Below are 24,833 nucleotides of genomic sequence, written 5' to 3'. Positions count from 1 at the left end.
TAATTGTGCAGCTGGTTGGCTACATTCATCCTATATACAGCAGATTCTGACATGACACTTTTTAATCTTAAAAGAAAAAAATTAAAATAATGTAATATGATATAACAAATCTATATTCAGCATATCAGAGCAGAACCTATTTGTAATAAAAAAAATAATGGAACTTGACAGCAGGATTGATAGCTATTATCATCTGTCTTTTAACAGTGATTTCAGGCAATCTCAATGTTTCGGAAAACTTTTTTATTTATTTATTTTACTCACTTATATAGCACCATTAATTCCACAGCCCTTCACAGACATTATTGTCACTGTCCCCATTAGGGCTCACAATCTAGATTCCTTATCAGTATGCCTTTGGAGAATGGGAGCAAACCGGAGAACCCGGAGGAAACACATGCAAACACATGGAGAATATACAAACTCCTTGCAGATGTTGTCCTTGGTGGGATTTGAACCCAGGACCCCAGCGCTGCAAGACTGCACACAGAACAGTCTTGCCCAATCTCTTAGCATGCCCAATGAGTCATGTTGTAGACCTCTGGCCTGGCCTTGCACTCACTTCTATGAATTTTTAACTTTGAGATGCTCATAAACATAGCACTTCATGCACAAGGCTTGTAGTTACACTGCACATCACTGGAAGTTGCCATTTTCACAAGTATCTGCAGCCTGCTGTCAGGTTCCCTTAAAATAGAATTTTTTTACTACATTGCATGGAAAAGATTTTACAAAACCAGCACACAGATCCATTAAAAATAAATAACTGATTACTGAATAATTCCATTAAACTCTTTGAATTAGTAAAAATTAACAGCATACAACCCCCCAAGGAAACCCACGCAAAACGCGCGTTGGGGCCGCTAACTGACTCATCATGGTGTGACATTATGGGTAAGAACCTGGATTAACTGACAGACTCCATTCTCAGTATATGCATGGCTCTGCTGGTGGTGATTTTTATTCCCCTTAATACTGTATATGTTTTCTTTTGACAACTGAATTTATTCTGACTGAATCTTGCTCTTCCCAGCAATACCATGTTGTATATTGAGCTGATAGGAAATGCAAAGGCACTAGCACTTTATGATTGGCATTTTTTGTACTAACACATCAATATTCCATCCAGGAATCATTCCCCATATACATCATACTTGATATGTGGATGAGTTGACCTCTTTGTTCTCACTGAGCCCTTCATGTCATCTTCTCCTCATATGCAGAAAGTACATGTCTATATACCTGTCTTTATATGTGTTTCATGAATAAAATTTTGTCACATCTTTTTAAATGGACCAGTACTCCGTTTTTGTTGGAATTTTGCATAATACAGATGGTGAATGCGGATTTTTGCATTATTAGAGTAGAATTCAGATTTAATCAACCATATTCACTGAGCTCTAGTATTAAGTAGAGTTGAGCGACTTTGGTCGGATCGGGTTTCATGAAACAAAATTTGTTTCAGATGAAACTGGTCCGACTAGGGAAAAAAAAGTTGGAGTTTTGTCCGAAACCCGACCCCAATGCAAGTCAATGGTGAATAAAAGTCGGCATTGAGTGGATGAATCCGGCAGTGACAACCATACAGGTCTCCAAGAGACCGTTGGTTGTCATGTCAATCCATCGGTGACCCACAATCAAGTGAAAGTAGTCAACGATGGGCGGATTTCTGGCGCAATTGCAGTAAATGAATGATAAATGCTGCTGTCAGCATTTGACAGTGGCATTTAATGGGTTAACAGCCACGGGAGAATCACAATTCCTCCCACGGCTGTTATCGGCACATGTCAGCTGATCAGTTCAGCTGTCATGTGCTGGAAAAGGTGCGGGATCATCGCCGGAGCCTGTACCAAACAGGGGGAGACATCCAATGACAGATCCGACATTGGTCATTAAGGGGTTAAAGGAGTTTATTGAATTTTAAAAAGTGGCCCCTAAATGCTTTTATGTATATAACATAAACAGATTGCTGTTGCTTTAGCTTCAGTGTTTTGGATGCGGTGGTGACATGACATGGACAGTGTGCATTACCAGTATAGGCAGCTCATAGCATCTACTTTGACAATGCCGAGGCACTCAATGACTGACTATGGAAGTTCTAACAAAACACTGAGAACAGAGAAGAGAGGGAGAGCCAGCACAAGACCAAGGGAAGGTGGGAACCTGCTTGTCTTGTTTTTTAAGACCTGCAGCTATAACTTAATCATTGGCATGCCATCATTTTGAGAAGGGGTTGTCCAGTTAGTACAATGTCGTTAAGATACAATTGGATATAGCAAGTCAAATGTTTAATGTGAGTATCGGTATTAGCACCTATTTACAGAATTTGGAAATTGTTACTTTTTTTATTTATGTATAGCCTAAAAAGTCTACTGGAAAAGCTACATTTAATGTAGCATGTAAAGAACTATTAAAGACAGTCGGAGAAAAAATTTCACAGGCTGCAATTTTTAATTTCTAAAACAGAACAAAATGGAACCAAGATGGACCTATTAATAATCAATGGGACTTCTCTGTTTCCATCAGCAATACAACAGATCCATTTTGCATATTAATTCCACTTGGTCAATATGGAACAAATGGAAGCCAAAATGTGAATGTAACCTGATTTATTACATTTGTTATTTTGACAAAGTTCAGTAATTCATGATTTGCAATTAAATTAGCAAACATCTCATTTTTATGCATAATTTAGGCAAGCAGGAGAATTAGTCTGTGCAGTGCATAAAACATAAATGAGGTCTTTTACGAACATCCACATTACTCTGCACAAATCGTGACAGTAATTGGAATCTAAATATTGTGGTGTAACCTTGTCAAATTCTCCTGAGATGTTTTTGTGCTTTTGAAGTATAAAGTCATGTGCTCTACAGTATGACAGTATAAATTTATATTTCAGAATTTTAGTGTAAACTACATGTTATTACTATTAAAACACAACCTATACTGTAGTTGACATAACAAAATATGTTGGGAAATGCATTGAATCTCTAATTGTGCACCACATTTCAGACTATAGTTTTTTAGTAATATGTGTATGTCAGCAGCTAATCAGTAGGTTGCTTAATCAGGCTAATAATGAAATTATTCATTAAAGTGAATTCATTATAGGGAACTTCACTTTGGATAGCACTATGTACATCCAGATATAGAGTTAATCTGTAAATGGGATTACAGAGCTCCCTGACAGTCTAAGGCCTCTTTCACACATCAGGTTTTCGCCTTCAGGCGCGATCCGGCGCTTTTGACAGAAACCGGATCCGGCGAAATGCAATGCCGGATCCGGTTTCCCCCCCATTGACTTGCATTTGCGCCGGATCGCGCCGGATGGCCATGCGTTTCATCCGGTTTTCGCCGGATCCGGCAATGTGTCCGGATCCGGCGTCTGGAAAAAACGTCTACTGTAACGTTTTTTGTCTCCGGCGAAAAAGCCGGACACGCCGGATCCGGCGCGTTCGGCTTTTTCACACAATGGAAGCCTATGAGCGCCGCAATGCGCCAGATGGCCGGATCCGGTTTTTTTGGTCTGAGCATGCTCAGTAGCCACAAGGGTCAATTTTAAAAACCGGATCCGGCGTAATCAGTCGAAAAACGGATAGAAAAACGGATGAACCGGATGAGACGGATCCGGTTTTGTCTGTCAAGAAAAAGACGGATCCGGCAGAAAACCGGATCCGTCACATCCGGTTTTACAAAACATTTGCCGGATCCGGCGTTCCGGCACGACGCCGGATCGCGCCTGACGCCGAAAACCTGATGTGTGAAAGTAGCCTTAAGCCCCGTTACACACTGCGATATCGCTAGCAATATCACTGCAAAGTCTCCGATTTTGTGACGTAGCAGCGATATTGCTAGCGATATCGCTACATGTGATACTTACCTCCGACCGGCTCCACCACTGCTCATCGCTGGTCGCGCAAGAAGGTCCTGGATCATTTCTCGTCAGGCGCTTCCTGCTGGGCTTCCTGTGGCACTGACGAGCGACGCGTGGACGCGGGCGGGAGGACGTCAGGATTGCCGCATCTGACAGGTAAGTAGTGACCCCCGACCCCAGCGATGTCGCTGGTGAGATCTGCCTGTGAGGCAGCTCACTAGCGACCACTTAGCGATGCACCAGCGATCCATATCATTGTCGGGATCGCTGGTGCATCGCTAAGTGTAACGGTACCCTTACTGAAAGTGCAGCTACCAGTAGAAAATTAACTTACAGTAAAGCCCCCATCACACATAGCAATCTCGCTAGCGAGATCGCTGCTGAGTCACAAGTTTTGTGACGCAACAGTGATCTCACCAGCAAGATCGCTGTGTGTGACACTTAACCAGTGACCAGCCCTCCTGCCGGGTATCGCTGATCATCCTGGAATGGCCAGGACATTTTTTTATCGCTCGTCTCCCGCTGGCCAGCACGCATCGCTGCGTGTGACAGGCGGGAGACCAGCAATCAGCAAGCTGCCGCTGGTAACTAAGGTAAACATCGAGTGTCTAAGCGGCGCGCAGCTCTTAGAAACCTGATGTGTACCTTAGTTATCAGCTCTCTGGTGCAGGAAGTTGGTAACCAAGGTACACATCGTGTTTCTAAGTGCCGCTCGCTGCTTAGAAACCCAATGTGTACCTTGGTTACCAGCTCCCTGCACCAGTGCGCTGGTAACTAAGGTACACAGTGGGTAACTAAGCGACGTGCGTCGCTTGTTACCCGCATGTCGCCGGTGCTGATCGCTGGTGTAGCTGCCTGTTTGGCAGCTCACCAGCGATCATGTAGCAACCCACCAGCGATCCTGACAAGGTCATATCGTTGTCGTGATCACTGGTGCGTTGCTATGTGTGACGGGGCCCTAATTTCTCCCTGTAGTCACCAACTTTCAGTTTTAGTGGTGGGGCCCACAGTGGCTTCGGTCATTGTTCCTTGCACTGTGATCAACAGCTGTAAGAATGCTGTAGGACTAAAATAACATTCAGGTTTTCACTGATATGGTGCAGAGCTGGCTGTCAATCAAAGTACTTCATGTGATTATCGACTGAAGCTGCTCCTCTGACATCACCTCCACTGAAAGCCGGTGGATTTTGTTTAGCGCTGGTTAACATACCATCCTTTTACCCATAGCAATATATCTTGAGGTTATTTTGACATTACTAAGGCTGTGTATGTGCTAAAGAGTTTGTAAGAGGTTGGAGAGTTATATACATCTATTGAGGGCAATTGGAGGCTTTGCTGCACTTTCCATGTGTTAAAGGGGTTGACTGGTCTAATACAATAAGTCTACAGTCACTCTGTGTGACAGAAGACTTATGAATCCCCCAGTGCGCATACTGTTCTATGCGGAGATTTGCCAGTTTCTGACATGGGACAGGAAGGTATGTATGGGTTATACATACTCCCAGCTAGTGGGCGCAGCCTCACTTCCATACACTTGTATGGTGCAAGGCCACACCCACTAAACGGGCCCTGGTCAGGAATATCCATAACTCATATTTTCCCTCTGGTCCTGGGTCAGAAACCAGCAAATCCCCACAGTGCACAGATTCTTAAGTCTGCAGTCAAACAGAGAGACTGCAGACTAAAGGTACTGTCACACTTAGCGATGCACCAGCGATCCCGACCAGCGATATGACGTGGTCAGGATCGCTGGTGCATCGCTAAGTGGTCGCTAGTGAGCTGCCACACAGGCAGATCTCACCAGCGACATCACAGGGGTCAGGGGTCGCTACTTACCTGTCACACTAGGCGATCCTGACGTCCTCCCGCCCGGCTCCACGCTCGTCGCTCGTCTCTCCACAGGAAGCGCCACAGGAAGCTGACACGAAAAACGGTCCAGGACGTTCTCGCACGATCAGCTATAACCAGCAGGGGAGCGGGTCGTAGGTAAGTATCACACACAGCGATATTGCTAGCAATATCGCTATAACGTCACAAGTTATAGCGATATTGCTAGCGATATCGCTTAGTGTGACAGGCCCTTTAGTGATTGGGACCGCACAACCCTTTTAAAAATCAATTTTCAGCAAATTAATTTTTTGGAGTAAAATTTGGCAAAACTGGTGAATTTGAATTGCAGGAAATTTGCTCATCTCTACAATACACTAAAAATGCTTATGTATACTACACGCATTGCCGTTAAGTATACTACAGTGCAATAGTCAATGACAATCCCAATGTATTACAGGTAGTACCCTCACTATTTATGGTATGCTAAACATCTGTATCTAGAAAAATCCACACCAGTAATTTACCTATCTTCACATAACAGGGAAACTAACCTTAAATGCACGTAATGAGGAGAAAATGAGAAGTGACCCCTTCAGCTACTTAGCATGTTTTTTGCCATTTTCATTAGGAGATAAAAAAAATAACTTCCCCTACCCCCAAAAAATATCCTTTCTTGAATGCAAGAAAATGAGTTCTTAAAAAAAATTCTGTTGCATCCCATTGTTTTCCACTTTACCCACTATGTTATTTCAGAACTGTTTCCTAACTTTCTCATTTTAATTAATTTATATATTTCTTCAAGCGGTTTCCATTAATATTCTTAATTGCAGGGAACGTTTCCCGAACATTGCTAGCCCAACAATATATATTTATATCTCTGAAGTCTAGAAGAATTATATATAAAAATGAAGGTCTTCACAAGGATACAACTGTGGCATGAAGTATTATAATGCTTGCTGCTGCAGCTGCTGAAAAAGCAAATTTGGTTCTCAGCGAACGCACATTTCTTCACACATAGCAAATCAAATGCACAGAACATTGAGCAATATGAGTTTTCCATAAACATAATGGTCATATATGATCATCTCCATTTAACAAAACTGTTATTGTGCATTTTAATGGATACTTTGGAAAAGAGTGCACATGATTTGTGGCCCGGGATACTGATATGAACATATTAACAGGATTCACTTTACAGTACAGGTTCCTTCAGGTCCAAGCAATAAGAGACCCATGAACTTTGTTTTTTATGGACATCGTTAAATATTCCATTAATTTTGAAATTTGTTGTTTGTCCATCTTTTTCCAAGAGAAAATTTGGGCCACATGCTGCGACATGCCAGCTCAAAGTAAAATATAAAGTTAATTTTTAATCATTTTTGTTAAAAAGGTGTCCATTAAAAAGTGTCCACAATTACAGAAAAAATATATGTAGCTGCTATTATGAAATCTCAGCAGATATATAACATTATAGCAGAGTAACCAGTGCTCATGGGGTTATGAGCTTGACCAAGTAGTGGTAGATTAGTCCAGAGGTAATCCACACAAAAAATCCAAAGTAGTTAACAGAGAAAGAATACATGCTGTCACTTCTTACTTAGCATAAGCCTTCAAAGGAAAATAGGGCAATGTTATTTTAGCAAAAACATTAATACAAATCAGAGTATCAAAAGCCCCATTAATAATAACTAGGTATTCTTGACATAAACTGGTTCTATCAACAGTGACAAATGTTTGTGTGAGGTCTAAGACTTAGAACCTAACTCAAACCTTTGTCACCGATGTCAGAGTCAGGTTATATCAGCAGTATCTAGTTATTATTAAAGGGGCTGTCCACTACTGAAGAGCCCCAGATTAATCAATTCAAGATGCAGATTAAAATATACCGTAAGTGTTTAATAACCTCCTGCGAACAGCCACCTATTGGCTACAGCCTGCTCGTTGGACAATTCACATCACTCTGGAAACAATAACACCTACTTCGTTGGAATGGCAGTGCTACAGCGGGTGAGTGTACACTGCTTGCATTTTAATTCTAGCCCTAAGATGATTAAAGCTGAGATTGTCCAATAATTGGTAACCTTTTTACAGAGCACCTGCTTTTTGATGCCATGATTTATTTTAAAGTTTTTAATGCAGCATTGCTATTTTTATATTGTTTCATTTTCTTTGTACTTTAATGACTTACACCCCACTGATAAAGTTGGTTATGATGCCATCGTATGTACATCTGAGCAGAATGGAGATGAATGCTATGGAATTTAGAGTCTAATAGGAAATAAAAGGCTAAGATTATTGGTTCTTCTACAATCTTGTTGATTACACTCGTATATTCTCTCTGGACTACTCTGAAATTTTTGCTGTTGATCATCTTTGAACTACTATGCTATCAAATGGTCTATGTCCACAAGCACTGATTCTTTGCTATAAGAGTCAACATTTTGCTGAGTAAGCAATATCCTCATTTATTGATATTATCTTCATAAATATATGCTTATAGTTTAACAATACTATTATGATTCTGATATGATATGTGAACATTTGGTACATATATTATTTCTTTGCTTGACACTAATTTTTGATGGATAACTTTTTAGAAGTTAGAATGTAAGGAATTCACTTTGCTGCAATTTTTTGTTTGTTTTTGATATCACCAAGTGCTCATCCCCATTTTCCGATGGAAGATTGGAATATATTAGTGTCTTATCCTTAATGAGAACCCTCTTGATATTTGAGAAAAAAAAATATAGTCAACGTGTATGAATATTTAACTCCATTAAAATTGTAAATAAAACATTATTATTCTGCTTAGATATTATTGCCAGATATACTATGCCTGAAAAGTCACCCAAACAGGCAAAACAACTGATTTTTGTGCAGGATTCAGACTATAGAGCCATTGTCTGCACCTGTGACTCTAGCTTTTGCAAAACCTACATTTTCATGCATGCCCAGGCAGCATCAGTTATGCCGTGCCGGAAGCTCTAGGCTTCACAACGGCTGTAAAGCTGCAAGTTGGATATCGCTGCTATAGACCATTATAAAGCTGTCAAAAGTATGTTGATATTCTGACAGAATTAAATTCCTGGTAGCTTATCTGAAATAGAAAAGACTGAATTATTAGCAATATATCACAATTTTTACATATGCAGTATTTATCTCCCACAGGGATGTGTACTACACATGTTTTAAAAATGCTACTCAAGCCTATCTAGCTTTAGGGATTGTTATTCCAATGGTGTACAGTATTAAAGATAGGGTTGTATTAAACATACTAGTTATATGGTAAAAATAGCATATGAAAAACACAAGTACAAATACTTTATACTGATTGTTTTACTTACTTATGATGAACAATTCATTCAAAATAAATGTGAATCCTTTATCTCCTTTGTTCACAATTTATGTAAATTCCAACTACTGTTATTTTGATTTCATTTTTTATTGGATTGCTAAGTCCTCCTGGACAAAATTCAATTACTCTTTGTTTAAATTCCCTATAACTACAATTGTCCAAAAAGGTAGCTTTGCCCAAGAAAACCCTCTGTTTTATCTAAAATAAGAAACTATAAAAAGATCCCTTTTTAAGTGTATCTAAAATTATGGGGCACATATTAAAAAATAGACAAGAAGCATATTTTAGTACATGAACACTAAGTACTTAGATTCAAAACTGCCACTCATATATGCAGAATTAGTCTTACTAAATCATGTTATGACCGAGCCTGGATTATTCCTGGCAGATGATGACTGATTTAAACAACCATCATGTGGCTGTAACAGCTGTGGGTGGAGTGGAGCTCCACTCCCGCAGCTGTTGACTTGTTAAATGTCTCTATCAAAGTGACAGCAGAATTTAATCCACACCACCAGGTTGGCACATTATGCCGCTCCTCAACGTGCCAGTGATGTGAACGTGGTACGCCGATGGGTTGCCATTACAGCCGTGGTTTCTCCTGTGAAACACAACATTTAGGTTGCATTCATAGGAGATTATAATTTTCTGAATATATAGCACTTGCTGATTCACTACTAAGTATAGTAAAATCGATCAGACAATCGCAGCTTCAAGTCCCCTAATGGGATTCTCAACATACGTACAGTAAAAAACACAAGTTCAAATCACCCCCTTTTCCCCCCATTAAAAATAAAAATATTTTTTAAAAAATACACATATTACATATTGCTGCACTCATAAAAATCCAATCAATCTAAATATACAATAAATTAGTTGGTAAATAGCATCACGAAAATAACATTGAAATGCCAAAATTAAGTTTTTCTGTCCATCTTAACAGTGCAAAAAGAGGCTATCAAAATGTCATACCTACATCAAAATGATATTATTTCAAGCATATGCTCTGGGATTAAAAAATAATCCGTTACTCAACACCATATCCCAAAAACTGAAAACACTATGGGTCTCGGAAAATTGTGACAAAAGTAAATTTTCTTTACAAATTTAAATTAAAAATAAAACTATACATGTTTGGTATCTGCTTAATCATAACGACCTGGAGAATCATATTGCCAGGTGAATTTTACTGTATGGGGAAAATATTAAAGAAAGAATCTAAAAAAAGAATTGTACTTTTTTGCAATTTCAAAGCACTTGGAATTCTTTTCCTGCATTACAGTGCTTACATGATAAAATGAATGATTTTGTTCAAAGGTACAATTTTTCCCGCAAAAACAAGCCCTCATGTGGCAATGTGGACATAAAAATAAAAAAATATTATGGCTAGAGTTGAGCGATACCGTCCAATACTTCAAAGTATCGGATCGGAATGGATCGGCCGATCTTAAAAAAAAGTATCGGTATTGCCGATTCCGATACCGGAAGTCCCATTCAAGTCTATGGGACTTCCGGTATCGGAATAAGAAAAACCCTGTTTTTGCCTTGTACAGCCTCTCGGGGGTCTGTACGGGCCTTTCGGGGGGCTGTGCCGGCCTGCCAGGGGGTCTGTGCAGGCTCCGGTGGTCTGTGCCGGCCTGCCGGTGGTCTGTGCAGGCTCCGGTGGGCTGTGCCGGCCTGCCGGGGGGCTGTGCAGGCTCCGGGGGGCTGTGCAGGCTCCGGGGGGCTGTGCCGGCCTGCCGGGGGGCTGTGCAGGCTCCGGAGGGCTGTGCAGGCATCGTCCGATGGGACTACAAGTCCCATCGGGCGATGCCTGCTACCATGACAGTGATTGACACATTAGCCAATGATGGGACAGTAGTAGTCCCATCATCCGGCTAATGTGTTGAATGTAAAAAAAAAAAAAAAAATTACATGCTACATACATGTTACATACATACAACATGCATACTACATGTAACATACATACTACATATATACTACATGCAACATGCATACTACATACATGCTACATTCATACTACATACATGCTACATTCATACTACATATATACTACATGCAACATACATACTACATATATACTACATGCATGCAACATACATACAACATATATACTACATGCATGCAACATGCATACTACATATATACTACATGTAACATACATACTACATATATACTACATGCATACTACATACATGCTACATACTACATGCATGCAACATGCATACTACATATATACTACATGTAATATACATACTACATATATACTACATGCATACTACATACATGCTACATACTACATGCATGCAACATGCATACTACATATATACTACATGTAACATACATACTACATATATACTACATGCATACTACATACATGCTACATACTACATGCATGCTACATACATACTACATGCATGCTACATACATACTACATACATACTACATGCATGCTACATACATACTACATGCATGCTACATACATACTACATGCATGCTACATACATACTTCATGCATGCTACATACATACTACATGCTACATACATACTACATATATATTACATGCATGCTACATACATACTACATGCTACATACATACTACATGCATGCTACATACATACTACATGCTACATATATACTACATACATACTACATGCATGCTACATACATACTACATGCATGCTACATACATACTACATGCATGCTACATACATACTACATGCTACATACATACTACATACATACTACATGCATGCTACATACAATACATTCATACAATACATACATAGACATACAGTACATATAACATAGAGTAACATACTTACCAATACTTGTCACATTGTTCCCCGAAGCCATTGTCTTTTACGGAATAAATATTAACATAACAAACCACAAAAATACTCACCCATGATCCGAAGCAGTCCACGAGTGTGTCCCACGACGATCTTGGGTAGAGAACTGCAGCATCAGCTGATGCTGCCGTTCTCTATGGGCTGCAGGAATCCAATGACGGAAGGTAGGTATCCTTCCGCACTGTATTCCTCCGCCAGCTGATGCTGCAGTTCTCTACCCAAGATCGTCGTGGGACACACTCGTGGACTGCTTCGGATCATGGGTGAGTATTTTTGTGGTTTGTTATGTTAATATTTATTCCGTAAAAGACAATGGCTTCGGGGAACAATGTGACAAGTATTGGTAAGTATGTTACTCTATGTTATATGTACTGTATGTCTATGTATGTATTGTATGTAGCATGCATGTAGTATGTATGTAGTATATATGTGGTATGTATGTAGCATGTAGTATGTATGTAGCATGCATGTAGTATGTATGTAGTATATATGTGGTATGTATGTAGCATGTAGTATGTATGTAGTATGTATGTAGCATGCATGTAGTATGTATGTAGTATGTATGTAGTATGTATGTAGCATGCAGTATGTATGTAGCATGCATGTAGTATATATGTAGTATGTATGTAGCATGTAGTATGTATGTAGCATGCATGTAGTATGTATGTAGTATGTATGTAGTATGTATGTGGTATGTATGTAGCATGTAGCATGCATGTAGTATGTATGTAGTATATATGTGGTATGTATGTAGCATGTAGTATGTATGTAGCATGCATGTAGTATATATGTAGTATGTATGTAGCATGTAGTATGTACAGTCATGGCCAAAAGTATTGACACCCCTGCAATTTTGTCAGATAATATTCAGTTTCTTCCTGAAAATGATTGCAAACACAAATTCTTTGGTATTATTATCTTCATTTAATTTGTCTTAAATGAAAAAACACAAAAGAGAATGAAGCAAAAAGCAAAACATTGATCATTTCACACAAAACTCCAAAAATGGGCCGGACAAAAGTATTGGCACCCTCAGCCTAATACTTGGATGCACAACCTTTAGCCAAAATAACTGCGACCAACCGCTTCCGGTAACCATCAATGAGTTTCTTACAATGCTCTGCTGGAATTTTAGACCATTCTTCTTTGGCAAACTACTCCAGGTCCTTGATATTTGAAGGGTGCCTTCTCCAAACTGCCATTTTTAGATCTCTCCACAGGTGTTCTATGGGATTCAGGTCTGGACTCATTGCTGGCCACCTTAGAAGTCTCCAGTGCTTTCTCTCAAACCATTTTCTAGTGCTTTTTGAAGTGTGTTTTGGGTTATTGTCCTGCCGGAAGACCCATTACCTCTGAGGTAGACCCAGCTTTCTCACACTGGGCCCTAAATTATGCTGCAAAATTTGTTGGTAGTCTTCTGACTTCATAATGCCATGCACACGGTCAAGCAGTCCAGTGCCAGAGGCAGCAAAGCAACCCCAAAACATCAGGGAACCTCCGCCATGTTTGACTGTAGGGACCGTGTACTTTTCTTTGAATGCCTCTTTTTTCTCCTGTAAACTCTATGTTGATGCTTTTGCCCTAAAAGCTCTACTTTTGTCTCATCTGACCAAAGAACATTCTTCCAAAATGTTTTAGGCTTTTTCAGGTAAGTTTTGGCAAACTCCAGCCTGGCTTTTTTATGACTCGGGGTAAGAAGTGGAGTCTTCCTGGGTCTCCTACCATACAGTCCCTTTTCATTCAGATGCCGACGGATAGTATGGGTAGACACCTTTGTACCCTCGGACTGCAGGGCAGCTTGAACTTGTTTGGATGTTAGTGGAGGTTCTTTATCCAACATCCGCACAATCTTGCGTTGAAATCTTTTGTCAATTTTTCTTTTCCGGCCACATCTAGGGAGGTTAGCCACAGTGCCATGGGCTTTAAACTTCTTGATGACACTGCGCACGGTAGACACAGGAACATTCAGGTCTTTGGAGATGGACTTGTAGTCTTGAGATTGCTCATGCTTCCTCACAATTTGGTTTCTCAAGTCCTCAGACAGTTCTTTGGTCTTCTTTCTTTTCTCCATGCTCAATGTGGTACACACAAGGACACAAGACAGAGGTTGAGTCAACTTTAATCCATGTCAACTGGCTGCAAGTGTGATTTAGTTATTGCCAACACCTGTTAGGTGCACAGGTAAGTTACAGGTGCTGTTAATTACACAAATTAGAGAAGCATCACATGATTTTTCGCGCAGTGCCAATACTTTTGTCCACCCTCTTTTTTTATGTTTGGTGTGGAATTATATCCAATTTGGCTTTAGGACAATTCTTGTTGTGTTTTTTCATTTAAGACAAATTAAATGAAGATAATAATACCAAAGAATTTGTGTTTACAATCATTTTCAGGAAGAAACTGAGTATTATCTGACAGAATTGCAGGGGTGTCAATACTTTTGGCCATGACTGTATGTAGCATGCATGTAGTATGTATGTAGTATATATGTGGTATGTATGTAGCATGTAGTATGTATGTAGCATGCATGTAGTATATATGTAGTATGTATGTAGCATGTAGTATGTATGTAGCATGCATGTAGTATGTATGTAGTATGTATGTAGTATATATATATTTTTTTTTTTTTAACATTTAACACATTAGCCGGATGATGGGACTACTACTGTCCCATCATTGGCTAATGTGTCAATCACTGTCATGGTAGCAGGCATCGCCAGATGGGACTTGTAGTCCCATCGGACGATGCTTGCACAGACCCCCGGACATCAGCACAGCCCCCCGGCAGGCCGGCACAGCCCCCCGGCAGGTCGGTACAGACCCCCACAGGGTGCACAGACCACCGGCAGGCTGGCACAGCCCCCCGGCAGGCCGGTACAGACCCCGGGCAGTCCACACAGCCCCCCGGCAGGCCGGCACAGCCCCCCGGCAGGCCGGCAGAGACCCCCGGAAGGCCCGAAATGACGGCGCATCATGATGCGCACACACCGTGCATCATGATGACGTCATTTCGGCTGTCAATCAACTTTGAACTTCCGATTCCGATGCCGACTTCCGATATTGAAAAAATATCGGAAGTCGGTATCGGAATTCCGATACAGCAAGTATCGGCCGATACCCGATACTTGCGGTATCGGAATGCTCAACACTAATTATGGCTCTTGTGAGAAAGGGAGGCAGAAAAGAAAACAAAAAAATTATAAATGGAAAACTGCCCGGTCATGAAAACCCTTATGTGAGAACTCCAATACATACCTACTTATTTTTGAAGCCAATAGATATTGTAAATGGGATGCACTACAGAACATTTTCAGAGCGCTAAGATTCTTGGGTTTGATTAATAAATTATCAGAGAAAATATATTAAAAAAATGCCATCAAACGTTCACATCTGTCAGCTACAAATTAGGAAACTGCATAGGGAAAAGATGCACTGAGTTTCCAATTAACTTTTCTTCTCAAGTTGCAAAGACAGGTAGATTGAGAAATATGATCTGAAAATATGATTCTTAAACACAGTGTATTATATTTGATACTATATTGTTTTACACAGAACATGAGAGTCCGAACAGTCAAAGGACAGGAGTACTTTTCTAAATCAGGAGCAAAATTTTGTGGAAAAATGGAACAGAAGTTTCTGCTAGTTGACTGTGAGAAAGTTTTGTATGGCACTTACAGGTAAAATGCATTTCCATTCTTTTTATTCATTTTACTCTTGATGTTAAATATGATTGAGTAAATAATAATAATAATAATAATAATAATAATAATAAAAAATAGCAACTATTATTATTATTATTATTATTCTGTTCGACATTTAAAATATGGGTTAATTTTCATTTCATAGATCAATTGTACACATAAAAATAATCAACTTTGTAATATATCTTTATCAGAGAAATCTGCTTCTTTCTCCACTAGGAATAAGCATTGATTGTCAAAATTCAGAATTTACAGGTTAATGATTGAAGACAGACTTTCCAATTACTGAGATAGGAGATGACAGCAGCTACTGTTGAGGTTCTATGTAGCGGTAGTGGGGAGGAGCAAGATAGAGAGCTCCTCCCTCCTCCTTCCCCTCCCGTTTACACTGATTCTTATCAGTAATAACTGCCATCTCCTATCTCAGTAATGTACCAAGCTGTCATCACAGAATACAGAATCTATGTGTAAAATAGAGAATTTTGAGATTGAAAGATCAGTTCTGGAGGAGAAAGAAGCAGATTTCTCTGATAAGATATATCATAAAGTTACTTATTTTCATGTGTACTGTTGTTTTATGAAATAAAATTTAAATGATGCTTACTCTTTAAATGTTACATTTTTTAAAAAACATAATTTTATTCTGTTCAATTGAAGCAATTCTAAAAAACTCCCCAGTGTCTAGTGTTGGCTTCCTTTGGTGGTCTTTTGATTCCCTATTTGAGTATTGCTAATGTCTATAAATCTAAATCTCCCACATGATTTCCATACTTAAGCTGTAACATACTCCACCCATTGCGCTGACCACTCAGTAATGATTACCACACCAGAAAAATATCTTCTCTCCATCACTGGACATTCCGAGAGAGAATTATAACAACACCATAAGTCTCATAACACAGACACAGGGCACAAATGTTACATTTAGAAGCATCTAACAGAGAAATACAATATTTTATAATCAAATAACCCATTTAATCTCATGTCTTGACATATGTATGAAATAATTATCAATATTTATTAATTTAAATATGTCACCAGAACTTTGTTATGTATGAAAGAACTAATTACAATTTCAGACATAAACTCAGACTAGAAGGTTTTCCTTTGCCTAAGGAAAGGGAGTTGAGAGCATATAATTTTCCTAACCAAGAGGCTGGTGTGTCTTTTGCATTAGAAAGTTTAATCAGAATAGCTTTAGGAAGAAAATATTGTTTCTTAACTATAACTGCACTGTTAAGAGGTCATGCACTTTGTTTTTTTGTCAAACACTCAAGATGTTTTCTTCCTGGTTAAATACTTTTTCTTAAAGAATCATTATCATTCATATTTTTTGTACTTAACCTGTGAATATGTATATATACAGTATATACAGTATAGTGTGAGCGTTTTAATATACTCACCTACAGCCGCCTTCTCCGGCATCTAGCAATGCTCTGCTCCTCTTCTCTGTGACATCACCGCTATTCAGACTATTCAACTCAGTCTATGCTCTGTGCGTAAGCCGGAAGTCTCTTTTACAATGTAAGCCTATGAAGCCTTATTGTGAATCTTCATGCACGTATGTAATTGTGAAATATGGCCCTTCTAAAATATATATGTACTCAGAAAGGGTCCCATATCATAAATATTCGAGTATAAAAAAATCAAATCGGACATTCTTCAATAAATATTGTAGAATGATTCTTTAATCTTATGGTCCAATGTAATGTACAAGTCATGTGACATTTTGTTCATCAATGAACTATTTAAAACAAGCATAAGTGCTGTAAGAAAACCTGAATAAGATAATAAAAATAGCGCTGTGTGAATGGCAACTTCCATCACTGGGAACAGAGCTCTCGTAGACTTACATCGTAAAAGCCACTTCCGGGTCACACAGAGCGCAGTGTGACCTGAAGAGTCATGATTCATGATGATGCTGAGAAGAGGAGCAGAGCGGTGCAATATTCTAGAGAAGGTGGAGCTAGGTGAGTATACTAACACTCTGACACAACACTACATACACATATACACAAATTTAGTAGGAAAAGATAGTCGTGGAGTGTTTACTTTAAGAGATTTCCACGTAACACTGGCCGCTACAAAAAATGTACAAATGCAAAATAGGAAGTAAAAATAAATGTTTACCGTATTTTCCGCTTTGTAAGACGCACTTTTTTTCCCCCAAAATTGAGGGGAAAAAGGGGGTGCGTCTTACAAAGAGGATATACATTTGCGCTGCCACTGAGGGTACTTGCCGCGGCACTCTGTGCCCTGATGCTGCCGCTGCGCTGTCCGCCACCGCCGCGCTCCTGAGATTTCAGTGCCGAGATGTCCGTCTGCGCATGCGCGGCGGCCATTTTCCAGGAAGAAAGCAGGCATGGAGCGACAGAGACCCCCCCACGCTGAACGGGACAGAGCGCGGCGGCGGTGGGGCGGAAGAAACCACCGGGGGACAGGAGCGCGGCGGTGGCGGACAGCGCAGCGGCAGCATCAGGGCACAGAGTGCCGCGGCAAGTACCCTCAGAACGGGACAGAGCGCGGCGATGGTGGCAAACACCGGGGGGACAGAGCGCGGTGGTGGCGGTAAGAACCGGGGGAGAGCGCGGCGGTGGTGGCAAGCAGGCACCGGGGGACAGCGTGGCGGTGGTGGCAAGCACTGGGGGACAGAGTGCGGTGGTGGTGGCAAGCAGGCACCGGGGGACAGAGCGTGGCGGTGGTGGCAAGCATCAGGGGACAGAGGGCGGCAGCAGTAACAGACACCGGCAGCGGCACGCTGCACATCAAAACACCCCCTCATCCCAGCAGCAATGTTCCACTCCGGCCTCCTCCATCACCACCCCTGGAAAGCAATAAGACGCATGGATTATAAGATGCACCACCATTTTATTAAAAATAAAGTTTTTTTCCTATTTTTCTCCTCAAAATTTGGGGTGCGTCTTATAATCCGGAGCGTCTTATAAAGCGAAAAATACGGTATATACTGTGGACATTTTGTCTTTCAGTTGAATAAATGCAAAAGATGTGTTTTGCATTGTGAATCTCCAATTAACATTTGTAAAACTTCCACCTTCCTATCTTTTTGCTTAAATGGGTAGTCACATCTGCAAGATCCAATCCCAATATGTAGTAGGTGTAATAATAATATTTGCAAATTCCTCCAGTTAGATATGCAGTATGGTTCTACTGATTGGCTAGGTCTCTTTCCTAATGTGCAGGTATTGCAGTAGCTTAGGTATCCATGTTTATAACCATTAGCAACTGTTACTATATGACTGGTCGTAAACATGGATACCTAAGCTACCAGCTCTTCTTTCTGCTTAAGTCTTTCTTCTTCTGTGTTTTAGTGTCTTTCTTCTGTCTTCTATCATCTTTCTTCTTGTCTCTTTGGTTCTCTTTTGATTCTACCTCAGATTGTCCACCTAATGACTCTGTTATTTTAATACCTTCTCAACTTCAAAAATTAGCATCAACTTTATTCAATGCAAATCGAATAACCCTCCAGAATTTAGCAAATCTGCTCAACCTATTTGAACTTAGGGAAATGCACTTAACTCTGGTAAATATGTTGCATAACGATGGGCCGTGCCCCTAATTATTAGTTGACCCTTATCTGTATAATATGGTTCACTAAATAAATGTAACGGTGAATGTGTTAATTCAGCTTTATTATTTAGCTAACCTTTAATCTTTTTTTATTTGCAGCTTCATGTGGTCATATGAAAAAGTTCACTTAAGTATGATGCAAGTTATCACTGGAAAACTAGTAGAGTGCTTTGATGAAGAATTTCGAACACTTTATGCTCGCTCCTCTATACCTGCGGCATTTGGGCTAGACATATCTGTGACTGAAAAACACAAAAAAACTCCTTGGGAAAATGGATCATATCAAAATTCATTATCATCTTTACTCTCTGCTTCAAGTCAAAGAAGCCTTGGATGGAAAGAGCAAAGAGGCATGTTGGATTCTTCCTATTTAAAAGCAAGGAACAGATTTGCCAACAATGAAGAAGAAAAATACAATACGAGAAATGTATCCTCCTATAGAGGTTTCAATGTGCAAAATAAAATTAATCAGTTCCAACAGTTTGATCGGAATGAAAACTGGAAAAGACATAGTTATGCTGCAGGGGAAAAGACAGACACAACACCTTATTCAATGCTTAATAGAGCTGCAAACAGTAGAATTAATCTTCAAACTGTTCAGTGGAATAGACATCCAGATGTTGCTAGTATTGGATCCTCATCCAGAGGCGGATACTCAAGCAATTATAATGGATCTACAACTCAAAGCTTTGCCAACCGTTTGTCCCACAGATTAACACCAAATTTTTCTGAAAGAAATTCAAGCATACGAAGATCTTTTCATGGAACAGACAATCACGTGCGTTCTGTACAACAGAGAATGCCCACTTTGGAGCACACTACCAAGTCATTTCTTCGAAACTGGAGAATTGAATCATACTTAAATGACCACTCTGATATTCCTCCAGAATCACATGAAATAGAGTTAAACAAAGGAGACAGCAATGATGGAGCTGATAATTCAATGGATTATTCATTGTACAGCCAGTCAAGGCTACGAACATCAATTCTGTACAAGTCCACTTTGCCAGAACAAAAGGAAGCCAGTAGCTGCACAACAAACTCCTCCCATTCAAATTCAACTATAGTTGATTCTCAAGGGAGTCAAACACCAACATCTTCACCAATGAATGTTAGGGCTTCAGAACCAAAAGAAGTCAATCATTTTACAATTTATGATACACCACAGTCTTCTCATCATCATGATGCATTGAAAAGGCATAGTCTACAGGTTCCAGACAACTCCCATGTGAACCATGGTTTAAGTTACAATACTAATCCAGGACCATCAAGATACCTCTACACAACACTTGCCACCAACAGACAGCCAGATAGCCTCAGGAAGCCTAATGACAACATTTTAAAAAGGCGCAGTCTGCCACTTTTTGAAAGTCGTAAGGTTAACTTAGGTCATAATAACAATATAATTCCACCAAACTATATTTATACATCACTAGTAAAAAGGCAGCAAGAAAATCCCATACAACCTACAGATTATCATAGCACTGACACTGTAGGAACGAATATTAGCACTGAACTTAATCATGTTAGCAGAGATACTACACAACCTATTAGGGAATCACTGTCCACAGAAACATTGGATGAAGATGATAGCAAAGACTCTCCGGGAAAGAAAGAAAATAAAGGTTCTCCAAGCTTTCTTAAAAAAGGATCTAAAAAATTGAAATCATTACTCAACCTAGCTCCAGATAAAAAAGAAAATCTAGCTAAAAACAAAGCACCTGCATTCTACAGAATGTGCAGCAGTTCTGACACATTGATCTCAGAAGATGATGCTGAACAGTGTCCAAAAAGGTCTGACTCAAAAAATGATTCCACTCCTAGGAAGGAGAAGACACTCACTATGTCACAAATAAGTCTAAATAAAAGTAAAGAAAATGTTACTTTAGGATCCAGTAGATCAAACATACTTTCTTCAGATGAAGGCAAATCAAATCGGTCACCTACAATAAGTAGTGTCGAAAATAAGTTTATTGAAAACACAGGTGATGCATCCGCTCCTCGATTTAATACAGAACAAATGCAATTTCAGGACACCAGGTCGCAAGTCCAAAATAATCCATATGGTAGAGTTGTTACTCCTGCAATGCAGAGAGGAATCGCTTTTCGTCAGCCAAATGAAGGCATTCACAGAGTATTGTCTCAGAGAGAGATGCCACATAACACCATTCCTAATACCATGCAGAGAGATATGCATTTGAGACACTCACACAGAGAGATGATTCACAAAGAGTTACCACGTAGGGACATGAACATGGTGCAGCCAGCGCCAGACTTTTCAAAACCTCAGGAGGACTCCATCGTCTCTCGCCAAAATGATAGAAGGGTTTATAGTCGTTTTGAACAGTTTTGCAAATTAGAAAACAATGTGTCCTCTTCTAATACACAAAGTATCAACAGTCAGGTTTTAGACTATAAAAGTACAGGACGTATGTCCAATTATTCAAGACCACAACAAACCTTAAGTTACAACTCAAGTGTATACAACACAGTTCAACCAAATGAAAATAAATTTGGCAGATTCATGCAAAAATTTGGAAATTTACTTCACAAGAAACAGTAAAGAACAATGTCTTAAAAAAAAGTAATTGTAAATAGAAAATCGTTCAACAGCTCGTTGGGGCAACAGGATTGCTAATCTAACCATTTTGTAAAACATGTTTTTTAATAAAACTATAATGTCTGAAGTAATGCTTACTTTTATTATCTACATTTCACTTAAGTGACTCATACCAAAATAACAAATTGCTATTTTCACTTCCTAATTAGGAATAAGTGAACCCGAACGGTAAAATTCAGGGCCCGTACTGAAAACCTAGTGTCCATGTACTGAGTCTGAACATTGGCTTCTCCCTGAAATCTGTTTTACTGTTCGGGTTTGGCAGCCTGAAAATCTAATATTTCCCACGCTGTCATCTCTGTGACAGCTCAAGAAACACTGGCTCTGATCTGTGGTAAGCTAGCTACTGCCACTCAGAGCTCTGTGGTTCTCACACTGTCGTACAGGTGACATTGTTTGAGCCAGCATCTGTTAGCATCAGTTAAAAGGTTACCGCTGGTCATCGTCCGGTCTCCCTGATCAAGAGCAGGTGTACGATGATGAGAGTATTCATCAGCTAAAAAAATAAAAAATAATTAAAATGAAAAAATGGCATGGGGTCCCCTCTATGTTTGCTAACCAGCACAGGCAAAACCAATAACTGTGGGCTGCAGCCCTCAGCTGGTACCCTTTTTCACCTATTTATTACTGGAATATGAAAAATTAATAAAACCCCATATTCCTCACCTGTCCGACAATGATCCATTTTTCCCACGTCATGCACCAACTCTGTTACATCTGGATTGCATGACTGAGAACTTTGTCAGGGTGGAAAGTATTTATTTCACATGAAGAAGTCTGTAGTTTTATTTAAAATAAAAGACATCTTTGTGTCTGTTTTGTCATTACATTTGACTATGAGGCTAGTATTAGGGGTGCCTTACAGATGTCTCTCCATTACTAACCCCTTGGCTTGATGTGAATGCCCATAATAAATCTATTACCCCACTTGACACCGCACAACAGCAAGTGGGAAAAGCGGAGACTAAGCACCAGAATTGGTGCATCTTTTGGATGTGCTATTTCTGGGGTGGCTGAGAACTGATGTTCTTAGTCTGGGAGGGGGCCAATATTTATGGCCCTTTTCTAGGCTACTAATATCAACCCACAGCTGTCTGTTTATCCTGTGCTTGTAATTGAATATAGGTGGACCCCATGCTATTTTTTGGAGGGTCCTCCCTATAATAACCAGTAAAGGCAAACAGCTGTGAGCAGATATTAATAGCCTGGGAACCTTTATGGATATTGTCCTGTTCCCAGAATATTAACATCGGCCTTCAGTCATCTGCTTTCTCAGCCTGTTCGTTATGAAAATTATGAAAGACCTCACACCATTTTTTTAAAAATGTACTCAATAAATACATTGTACAGTAAAATACACATGCATTGTGTAGTAGCGTCATCAGCTGACGCTGACTGCAACGTGTAATGTTACCACAGGTCAGAGATTTTGTTTCCCACGCTGTCACACAGCTAGTGTGGGAAATGCTGGATGTTTGGGCCCTCCATTCATTTTAATGTGTTCAGGTCGGGTTCGAACATCCAAGGGTTCGTCCATCACTGCTCCTAATATTATCGGGAAATCCACTAAAATTTTCAGGTATATTTTCTGTATAAAAGTTGCAAATTTTTGGGCAAAATCTTGTTGTCAAGACTTCTGAACCCCAATTCATCAATCTATGTTTTTAATTTTCAGTTTTAAAATTATACTTAATAAAAATATAACACTTTTGTTTTTGTCCTCATTTTTCAAGTGCTGAACTCAAAGATGAAAGACTTTTTCTATGTACACAAAAGGCCTTTTTCTCTCAAATATTGCTCACAAACTTTTCTAAATCTGTGTTAGTGAGCACTAATCCATCCATCTAAAAAGGTGTTGCATATCAAGATGCTGATTAGACAGTATGATTATTTTACAGATGTGCCTTAGACTGACTTGTTCTGAAATTCCACGGAAATTTGATAACGAGTGGTTGGGATCACAAAATGTGACAAGGATCGGATGAGTGACAGGGTGTAACAGAGAGGCTGGAGAGGTGAACAGTGATGTGAGTTTAAGGATTTTGAAGCCAATTAGCACATTAACCCCTTCACAACATTGTTATTTCCTTGTACTGGTAAATCCAATCAAAGTCAGATCCTCTATGACCGCAAAAGGCCTGCAAAGGAATGGAGTTTGCCAACACTTCAGCTTGATGTGTGTCCTTGGATGCGCATTCAGTTGAAATGTACTTTGATGCAGAAAGGCCAGCAGCTGATATTGGCATGCATGCACGCACTACAAAATTATTGTGCCATCTATGGAGGTAAAAGAGGACACTGCAGGTTGTTTGAGCAGGAAAAGGTAAGAATTCTTAATTTATTTTATTTTTCTGAATGTGTTAGAGAAGAATGCCAGGTCAAGGAGACAACAATAAAGAATCGGGTACATCCTTATAGGATGGAGAAACTTATTATGAGAAAGAAAGCAGGATAAGGGCTAGAAGAAAATACATCACTATTGGATGGGGTCCAGGATAAGAGACATTGTTAAAGGAAGGTGTCAGGATGTGAACATTATTAAAGATGGGTGTCAGGATTTGGGAAATAACTGAAGAATGGGGCCAGGCCGAGTGACTTTATGGTAAGATAGGGGACACTATTAGCTGTTTTTCACAGGCTGTGATTTTGCTTTTTTCCCCATCACATTTCTGTCTTGGAAAACCACAGAGTTTTACAGTACCAGCAAAATGAGTGGGATTCTGAAATGTCATGCACGTGTTGCTTATTTTATCCTAGCATATTTGCAGCAGTTTTACATCTACAGAATGTCAATTGTTTCACCTTTCCTTGCAGTGTTATTCTGATAAATGAGGAAAAAAATGCATGAAAAATACTTGCAAAAAAGCATCAAAATCACGGCAAAAAAGTGCACATTACACACAGCATTTTTTCTGAAAAAACATCCCTAGTAGTGATGAGCAGGCGTGCTCTTCACTGCTCAATACTCAGTCAGGTATCACAGTTTATCAGTTTGCCATGCTCGAGTCTATG

The 24,833-nt window shown here is 39.7% G+C and overlaps 1 protein-coding gene across 1 annotated transcript in view; it reads left to right on the top strand.

Moving 5' to 3' along the window:
- The window catches only part of FAM83B (family with sequence similarity 83 member B), a 150,197-nt gene extending 126,665 nt beyond the window's left edge, over window positions 1-23,532 (top strand). The window contains exons 4-5 of the mRNA XM_073589140.1: window positions 15,465-15,589; window positions 19,301-23,532. Of these exons, the coding sequence (XP_073445241.1) occupies window positions 15,465-15,589; window positions 19,301-21,764 (2,589 nt within the window). The 3' untranslated portion in view covers window positions 21,765-23,532. The remainder of the gene's footprint in view (window positions 1-15,464; window positions 15,590-19,300) is intronic.
- Window positions 23,533-24,833: the final 1,301 nt, after the last annotated feature.

Source organism: Dendrobates tinctorius, unplaced genomic scaffold (assembly GCF_039654945.1).
Source record: "Dendrobates tinctorius isolate UK_male_01 unplaced genomic scaffold, ASM3965494v1 ptg000107l, whole genome shotgun sequence".
NCBI classification, from domain to species: domain Eukaryota; kingdom Metazoa; phylum Chordata; class Amphibia; order Anura; family Dendrobatidae; genus Dendrobates; species Dendrobates tinctorius.
Note: the sequence above shows the minus strand (reverse complement) of the source record. Positions and strands in the feature narration are given on the sequence as shown.